Source organism: Stegodyphus dumicola, chromosome 1 (genome assembly GCF_044657685.1).
Source record: "Stegodyphus dumicola isolate Sdum_Otavi_A_Nest chromosome 1, ASM4465768v1".
In the NCBI taxonomy this organism is placed as follows: Eukaryota; Metazoa; Arthropoda; class Arachnida; order Araneae; family Eresidae; genus Stegodyphus; species Stegodyphus dumicola.
The window spans coordinates 238,648,286-238,658,345 of record NC_140768.1 but is presented as its reverse complement, the minus strand read 5'-3'; the positions used below and the strand labels follow the sequence as shown (position 1 = coordinate 238,658,345).

Sequence of the window (10,060 nt, the reverse complement as noted above, 5' to 3'; positions counted from 1 at the left end):
GTGTATGATGCCCCGGGTGCCGCTCGCAGAGGGGCGCCAAATGGTCTCCAAACAAGATTTTCATCATATCACTGTGTTTTTTGGGGAGGGGGGGGACGCCAAAAACTCATTTTGCTCTAAGTGCCAGTTATGCTCACAACCCCACTGCAGTTTGGCTCATCCAGTTTTAACGACAACACATTTTAAAACAGTTCTTCTACATGCTTCCTCTCTTGTGGGGGGGGAATGGAATATCTTCAAATTTAAATGATTCTTGTATATATTTTAAGCAAGTTTTAGCATATTTAAAAATTAATTAAGCAAAAATAATAAAAAAAAGGAGCTTTTGGTACACTTTTTCTTTTTTGATCTTTCATAAGAATCAAAAGATACATAAAATAAAATACAATTAGTTTTTATTATGTAATAGTTACCTGTCTTATAAAGTACAAAAGAATATATAAAAAGAAAGCACTTTCGAGATTGAAGACAAATACATTTCTCAGTACAACTGAAAAATATAATGATTCTCATTGTGAATAAAATGCATAAAAATGGAAAAAAATATCAACATGAGCCAATACCAAACAATTTTAATTATTATGATAAAATGCTCCAAGCATTTATCATAATGGCTATTTATGCTTAGTTGAACTTCGTTTTTCATCATCAACAAGTCCAAATTTTTTGTAATACCGTTTTCGTATGTTTGACATCATTCTGTGATTCAGTGCAAGGTTTAAGTTGTCTGGCAGTAGTGATGTAAGGCATTCCTGAATATAGCCCTGCAACAGAGTATACTTTGATAAGATAAAGGGCATACATTTTTGCTAAGTAAAGATTATAATTCATGCACATTTTTTTTTTCTTTTTTATATTTAGACATAACTTCGTCTATAATATATGCAGTTAAAAGTATTACAAGTGGACAATAAAATACGGACTTTTTGAATATAAAAATATTCCCCTTCAAAATCTGAAACTTTTACATAAAGACCATGCAAAAATTGTGTCCCATTTTTTAAAAAAATAATGTAATGATCAATATATATATGAAATAATAGCAAGGAAAGACGGAGAACTGTTGATGCATGATACCTAGATAAGAAAGATCATCGATCCATATTGAAGAGGAAGAATTCTGATTGTGTAGTATGCTAACATGTTGACTTTGTAACATTTAAGAAAGAGTCGAAGCAGTTTTGATTCCATTTTTATTTGCAACTGACTCTTATGCCCACAGTTCGCTTGACACTCTAGCCGTGTCTATTCAAGAGCAGTTACATTTTTTATATTATTGCAATAGGAAGAATCATAGCAAAATTACGTTCAAGCAGAGCAGAAAGAGAAGCTGAAGTGCATAGTTATGCAATATGGAAGCACACGGAGAGAAAGGTTTTAGTTTGCGTTTCACAATTATTATGTTTCAGTTCATAATTATGATGTCATCAGCGCTGCGCAGGCCAAGCAAAAAGGAAAGATCTAGAAGTGGCGCAATCGAGAGAAGTTATTACGATTTTTAAAACAGAGAAAGAGAATTAAGGTGTTACCATTAGTTTAAATTATAATTTTGATTTACATAATTTTATCTTGCATATCCCTCCCCTTCAAAAGGAAAAAGGCTTGGCGACAGAAAAGTCTTTTTAGAAAAAAGCATTACAGAATTAGCGAAACAAGGGAAATGCAATAATGGAAAAATCATAAAATTTTATATAAATAATTTTTTAAAATAAAAAAATCTTGTAGATATCATTTTCAACAAACAATAAATTCAAATTGAAAATTCTATTGAAATTTGTAAGTCTTCAAGTTCATTTTTCTGTAAAACTGTTCCGATTTTTTCAAGAAAGTTCACAGTTCTGTAAAATCTTTGCTTGAATATCATAATCATTATATTTTGCAGTCCTTAGCTTGAAAGTCTTTCATAAAAATTGATGTTGCCAATATAAAGTGAAAATTTTCTTTTAAGATTCATGAAATTTGAATTAATTATTTATAAAATAATCCACATTTTCTTAATTGTAAAGCAATGTAAAATGGAATTTAGAACTTAATACCTGGTAAGTAACAAACTTCAGTAGAATATAAACTTTGATAAAAATGGGCAAATCCTCTACAATGCAAATTAGCATGACAACTTTCCTTAATAAAGTAACTGGCCTCTAATATTGTAAAATTATCAAAGTTTACATGGGCATAAAAATTTCAAACGGATTAATTGAAATGAAAAACAAATATGCAAAAATTAAAAATATATTAAATTCTACCCTGCCCTACAATAATAATATGGACCATATAATTTTATGAATATAAAATAAAATAAATTTCGTAATTATATCCATTTAGGGAAGGCTTTTAAAACTTTTCAAATATAAAAATATCAAACACATCAATTAAAATTACAATATTGCAAAAAATTTCAAAATTTTATAATGTAATTAAATTTTCATTTGAAATTATATACTATTATTTTGAAAATTTCTAATTTACTTATTTTGTACAAACTGGAAGACCCCATGGCTTTCTCCTAGTACACACATAATCCAGCTATACAGGCAGTTACTTGGCCTCCATTCCTTTTATAAGGTAACTGGCCTTTGCGAACTGCATTATAACACCTCATTTATAAAAAAATATTAACCACTCCATTATATATATATATAAAAAAAAAAAAATCTTGTATACGAAAAAAGTGGGAGCCTTCAAAGTTTATCTGAACATATTATGATCCGTTAATTTTAATATTAGTTAACATAATTCCTTACTACTTACGATTCCTACAATACTACTCAAAAACACTATTTGTTTACCATATTTTATGCAAATTTTTCAAAATTATTTCATGTACTTAAAAATTTTGAACCATATATTATCCTTCACTATAAATAATTTAAATAGCCTTGTTATAAATATAATAAACCACTGTCCTTAAGAAGCTGAAATGAAGCTTTAATCAACTAAAACTGCACATAAAAACAGAACATCAAATGTTATGTTGTAAGAACAATATTTAAACTAAGAATGGCTGTTGCCATTCCATGTAATATAATTCTAATGCTGCCAATAATATTAAATATTATACCACATTCACCCCTCCCTAAGATTATTAATAAGTTATATAGTCTGCCAAATAAGAAGGCTGACATCTCGCAAATATTCACTCTCATGCAATTTATCATTTGAAGTCTTTTCAAAATCCTCATGTCTGCTAGAGCACAGTAGATCACTGCCTTGGGGATCCTTTTCTGTCGATTTTCTTACAGTTTTCGATACGAGTTAAGCTCCTTGAGGGCTAAATCTTCATTCTATTGAGCAAAAGAATCTGAAAGTTGTTGGTTTCCATCCAACCTGATATCATGAACATGTATAGGAGTATCTCCTCTGGGTGCTAAATATCATATTGAAACATTGGTTTCACGACCATCTGGAAGTTTAACACAAGCATAAATTGGGTTAGCCTCAAAGAAAGAAGTAAACTGTAAGAAAATCGACTTTTCTGTTGATTTTTTTAGAGTTTTCAATATGGGTTCAGGAGCTTCAAGGGCTAAATCTTCATTCTGTTGAACAAAAGAATCTGAAAGTTGTTGGTTTCCATCCAACCCAATATCATGGGCATGTATAGGAGTATCTCCTCTGAGTGATAAACATCGTACTGAAACATTGGTTTCACGGCCATCTGTATGTTTGACGCAAGCGTAATCTGGGTTAGCCTCAATGAGCTCCATTTCCTGCACATTAGGCTCATATTTATTAGCTCGTTGTATGGTTCTTCATTAATATTGTTCCAGGTTATGTTAATCACATAGTTAAAGAATGTCCATTATATGATCTTTTAGCAGGATGAACATACGTTCATGTGGTGTGGCATTTGTTGCTGTACACAAGAGTGGCCGGATCGAACGCAAAACAGGTTGCATCACAACTTCCCAACGTTCGATAGCCATGTTCTTTGATTTTAACGCCAAATGGATGGTTTTCCATATGATTCTATTATACCTCTCTACTTGGCCATTTCCTTGAGGATTATATGCAGTTGTGTGATTTGCTGCTATATCGAGTGAAGTTAAGAAGCATTTTAATTCACGAGACATAAATGAAGAACCTCTATCAGAATGTACGTAAGCTGGCATCCCAAAAGTTGAGAAAATATTATGCAGATGAGCAATAACAGTAGCAGATGACATATCAGGGCAAGGTATTGCAAAAGGGAATCTTGAAAACTCGTCCACAATAGTAAGAAGGAAACAGTTCCTGGAAGTTGTGGTAAAAGGACCTTTGAAATCTGCATTCAGTCTTTCAAAAGACGCAGTTGCTTTAATTAAATGTCCTTCAGATCTATAGAAGCGAGGTTTTACTTCGCCGCAGCATACATATGAATTAGCAATTCTTCCAATTTCTTCTAGCGAAAAAGGCAAATTTTTAGATCTTATCCAGTGATACATTCGAGTTATGATGACAAAGTTCATCATGTAGTGCCTTTAGATCTATTTGTGGTTGTGTAAAACTTGAGCGTTATGATCACGATTCAAGATTCTCTTTTATTCACGGATTGGGATAGCAACAATTTGGTCAAGAATATACTAGTATATCAGGAGTCAATACACCATTTTCACGTAAAGACTCAACTTGAAGTACGAACTTTCATTTGAAACACAGAAATATTTAATGAAGAGCTTATGTACATTATTTACATTCAGAAGTCAAACAACAAAAATCAGTGTTAATTCACAAAATTTTCACAGGACTAGTTTCGATGGTTTTACCGAACCATCATCTTCAGCTGCAAAACCGCAAATGAACAAGATAGGAAATAATGTTTAGATAAGATAAGAAAGCCTGGACAAGAATAAGCAAGTGGCGCCATCTGTTGGCGAAACCAGAACTAAAACATAATTTCTCTAAAAGCCGAAGACAAATTTGGATTGGAATTAGGATCGTTAACTAGAACAGAAAGATTTTTATGAATGTGAAATGCCTCTAGAAAATCCAGTTCTCCAATGGAAGATGTTTTTTGAATAATTTTGGCAGCAGAAAAATTGAAAGTGTGATTTTCGGACCAACAATGTTGAGCAACAGAAGACTTCTGTGTTTCCTTTTTTCTAACATATGCCTCATGTTCTTTGACGCGAAATTTCAAGGCTCTCTTAGTTTGGCCAATGTAAATTAAGCCGCACTGGCAAGGAATCCTATAAATACCCCAGGAATTCATATCCGGAATGGGGTCCTTGAGTATAGAAGTTGGAATTTTATTGATGGGAGAGTAAACAACCTGAAAGTTAAATTTCTGCAAAATATGTGCAACTTTATAGCTAATTGATGGAAAGAAGGGAATGACAACAGAATTTTTATAATCTCCTAAAATAAGAGTGTGGCTTTTAGTGTGTTGAGATGAGAATTTTTTAACTGCTTAATTAATAATGTTGGGTGAAAAGCCCCTGTCAATAGCTATTGCTTTTAAATAATTTAGTTCTTCATCAAGGGCTAGTTTGGAGGAGCAAACTTGAAGAGCACGGAAAACATAGGAATAAAATGAAGCTAACTTTTGTTTAGTCGGATGACATGATTTAAAGTGTGGTGGAAGGCAAACCGATGAAGGTTTACGGTAAACTGTAGTACTGAAGTTGGATGTGTTACGTGTGACCAGAATGTCGAGAAACGGAAGAGAATTGCAAGTCTCAAGTTCAAAAGTGAACTGAATAGCAGGATCAATAGAATTCATTGTTGAAAGAACTCTATTTAAATCATCTTTATTACCTTCAAACAGGGTAAAAGTATCGTCTACGTAGCGGAACCATGCCGGGAAGTTTAAAGTTTCAAACAATTTTGATTCATAATAATGCATGTAGATATCAGCCAGGATGGGACTGAGGGGGCTTCCCATGGCTAATCCCTCAGTTTGCTTGTAATATTTATTTTGGAAAACAAAATGTGTTTGTTTCAAACAGAGTTGAGTGAGAGAAATTAGCTCATCAATTTCGATGCAAGAGAAATGAAATTTGCGAAGTCTGGTTTCTAGACATCTTAAATGCACCCTCCACTGGGACATTGGTGAATAATGATTTTACATCAAAAGAAACCATGAGTAAATTACGAGGAGAAATGTTTTTAACCTTTTTTACAAACTCTATTGAATTTTTTATGGTGTAAATGTTATTGTCTAATAGAGTGGAAAATCTAGAAACTAAATATTTAGCTAATGGATACGAGGCAGTACCTAAATTTGATACAATAGGGCGGAAAGGAATACCACTTTTATGAATTTTGGGAAGAGCATATAATCTGGCACAATTCGCAACAGATGGGATAAGCGAATGTTTTAAGTTGCTTGAAATGATTTGCAAAGATTTGATCGCAGTTTTTATTTTGGATAAGTCCGAAGGTGAAGGATCTTTAGGGATCGGATTATATGGTCCTTCGTTTAAGAGTTTAGTGACACCATCGATGTAAGTGTTCTTATCCATGATGACTATCTGGCCACCTTTGTCGGCCTTTGAAATGACAATATCCGGGTTAGAATGAATCTCGCAGTTAGATTTGGTTTCAAAGGTTTATTATTGAATTTCACATTATGAGCGATAAGATGACTAATCATTTCTTTCTGTGAATCTGAAACTTTACTGAACTTGAAAGCTTTTTCGATAGGAGCCAAAATCTTTGGAATCGAGGGTTTACAGGTTTGTGAGAAGTTAAAATTATATTTTAGAATTCTCTCTTGTTCTTCTGAAAGACTAACATTAGAAATATTAACTATTGGCTTGATGTTTACAATGGGAAGATTTTTTGAACTACTTGAACTGGAAGACTGTAAAAGAAGTTTTTCGAATTTAACTGCAAGGGTGTTTTTATGACGGTTAACTGCATTCTCCGTTCTAGACCAAGACTTTTGTTCAAGGGCAGTGAATTTTGGATATGTTTTAGCGAGTTCCAGATGAAGCTTATAGAGTTCATGTTCAATTTTGGACAATTGTTGACGTGTATCCCTTATCACGGAAGTCTTCTGTTGCTCAACATTGTTGGTCCGAAAATCACACTTTCAATTTTTCTGCTGCCAAAATTATTCAAAAAACATCTTCCATTGGAGAACTGGATTTTCTAGAGGCATTTCACATTCATAAAAATCTTTCTGTTCTAGTTAACGATCCTAATTCCAATCCAAATTTGCCTTCGGCTTTTAGAGAAATTATGTTTTAGTTCTGGTTTCGCCAACAGATGACGCCAATTGCTTATTCTTGTCCAGGCTTTCTTATCTTATCTAAACATTATTTCCTATCTTGTTCATTTGCGGTTTTGCAGCTGAAGATGATGGTTCGGTAAAACCATCGAAACTAGTCCTGTGAAAATTTTGTGAATTAACACTGATTTTTGTTGTTTGACTTCTGAATCAGTATTTATTCGGCATGTTATTGTGTCTTAATTATTTACATTATTCAAAACACAAAATTTACAAATAATATAAATTTCCCATCATAGGGCCAAGATTAGTTTATCAAGAACAATTATCATAATTGTTGATTACCACTATGCGGCCAAGAAACAGATCATTTGAAGCGTCGCACTCAAGCTAAACTAAAAGAGTTATTACCTTCTTTCTCTGCCGCCAGTCACGTGACCTAGTCGACGACAGACGATAAATAATAAAAGAAAAATTGGTTCCATCGGAGGGAAAAGAAATAATTTCAACAGTGGTTTTATAGCTGCATTTATTCTTGATAAAGTGTCTGCAGTTTCATTATTATTTCCAGGACGATATACAATATCAAATTTGAACAAGGCAAGTTCTAACCGCCAACGCATAATTTTCTCATTTTTAATTTTACTATAGTGCTGTTGATCAAACTTAAATGCCCCAGATATTTGATCGGTAAAAACTTCTAAGTGCCTTCGAATTAAATAGTGTCTTCAGTTTCGTAAAGATTCAACAATAGCATATGCTTCTTTTTCAATAGAAGAGTGTTTTCATTCTGAAGAGTGGAGTGTTATAGAGAAGAAAGCTATAGGAAGACCAGCTTGACTCAGAGTTGCTCCTACTGGAAATTCAGAAGCGTTAGTTTCTACTCTGAACGGTATATTATCCTCAATTACAGCTAAAGAAGCTTTGGCTATATCTCTCTTAAGGGAACTCTTTACTTAGAGGAAAAGATCCTCTATTCAAAAGAGGGCGAATCTTTTCAGAAAAATTGGGAATCCAATGGCAATAATGAACAAACATTCCGAGTGCTCGCTGTGGAGATCCTACATCTTTAGAAATTGGTAAATCCATTAGTGGTTTCAGTCTATCAGGATCAGGTTTTATTATATTATTAGCTAAAGAGTACCCCAGCAATTTTACAGATTTTGTGGAAAATGTGCATTTTTCCTCATTCAAGGTTAGGTTATACTTCTTAGCAGTGTTATATATGTAACTGTAACTGTATCTATTATTATCTTTAATCATAACTGTAATATAGAATAGTGGCTGAGCAATGTAGAATAAACGATGTTTGTGTACATCTTGTAATCATCACTGAGCACGTACCCAACACATATAAAATACAACACATGGCGCAGCCTGTGGTTGATTAAAAAGAAAATCTTTTTTCAAGAACCATGCAGCTTCCATGAAGTTGTTTACAGTGAAATCGAAACTTATATCGCTGGTAAGTGCGTTGTTTATTTTTATTGGAAGTGCCTAAAAATACGTATATATAAACTATTTAAAGTCCTAAATTAAATATGGATGGATTAAAGCTACCAAGTAATCTATGTTTGAAGGAAATTTAAGCGAAAATTGGAAGAAATGGAAACAAAAATTCCAAATTTATATGTTAGCATCTGGTGGTATTACTAAATCACGTGAAATTAAAGTAGCTATTTTATTGCATTTTATTGGTGAAGAAGCACTTGAAAAATTTAATACTTTTAATTTAAGTGAAGAAGATAAGAAGGATGTTGACAAAGTAATTGAAGCTTTCAAAAATTTTTGCATACCGAAAGCAAACGAAAGTGTTGATAGACATATATTTTTCTGTCGAACACAACATGTAGGTGAATCGTTTGATGATATTTTAACTGATTTAAAGAAATTAAGTAGCAACTGTGGATTTGCAGAATTAAAAGATAGTTTAATAAGAGATAGAATAAAAAGTGGAATTCTAAATAAAAATCTCAAAGATAGATTATTAAGGGAAGATCAGTTAACACTGGAGAAATGTATTAAAATGTGTAAAGCTACTGAATTAACAGAACTTCAGCTGAAAACTTTAACTGAAGAAAATAAAATAGAAGCGATCAAATGTAATAAATTTCGACCTTCAGAGGAAAAAAGTCAGCCTTGTAAGAAAGACTATCATGTAAAACAAAAGCAACAAAGTACTAAATCTTCTTCAAACTATCAAGGAAATAAGTACAATAATCCAAAACCATGTAGAAAATGTGGAACTTTTCATAAATTATACAACTGTCCTGCTTATAATAAGATTTGCTTGTACTGTAAAAAGAAAAATCACTTTTCTAAAATGTGCACTCATAAAAATGTTAATGCTGTACAGAATAATTTAGAGCATGAGTTACATAATAATGGTAATGAATATATTTTAGGGTCAGTAGAAGATACAAATCCATTTTCTAAAAATAAAACCGAATGGTTTGAAAAACTAAACGTAAACATATCTAAATATTTATTTGTTAAGTTGGATACTGGAGCTCAGTGTAATGTGTTACCATTACCTAAATTTAAACAATTAAAATTAAGAGATAAATGTTTGACTGAATCAAAAGTCACTTTAAATAATTACAATGGTACTACAATTGATGTAGTCGGAAAATGTAAATTATTATGTGAAACATCGAAAGGGGATAAGGATGAAGTAGAATTTCAAGTCATAGCATGTGATAAAACTGTTCCAGCTATTTTAGGTTTACCTACATTGCAAAAATTAAACCTAATACAAAGGATTTGTACAGTAAATCCTGATTCCAATGAAAACTTACCAGAATCTTTAAAAGGATATCAAGATTTGTTTAAAGGAACTGGGAATTTAACTGGATATACATATCATATTAAATTAAAACCAGGAGCTGTTGGTAAAATAGAACCCTGTAG

General features: G+C 32.3%; 1 protein-coding gene across 1 annotated transcript in view; it reads right to left on the bottom strand.

Annotated features, from left to right (window-relative positions):
• Positions 1-378: 378 nt before the first annotated feature.
• LOC118195476 (very-long-chain 3-oxoacyl-CoA reductase-B-like) overlaps positions 379-10,060 on the bottom strand; it is a 128,877-nt gene continuing 119,195 nt past the window's right edge. Inside the window, exon 10 of the mRNA XM_085826682.1 lies at positions 379-764. Coding sequence (XP_085682808.1) covers positions 615-764 — 150 coding nt within the window. The 3' untranslated portion in view covers positions 379-614. The remainder of the gene's footprint in view (positions 765-10,060) is intronic.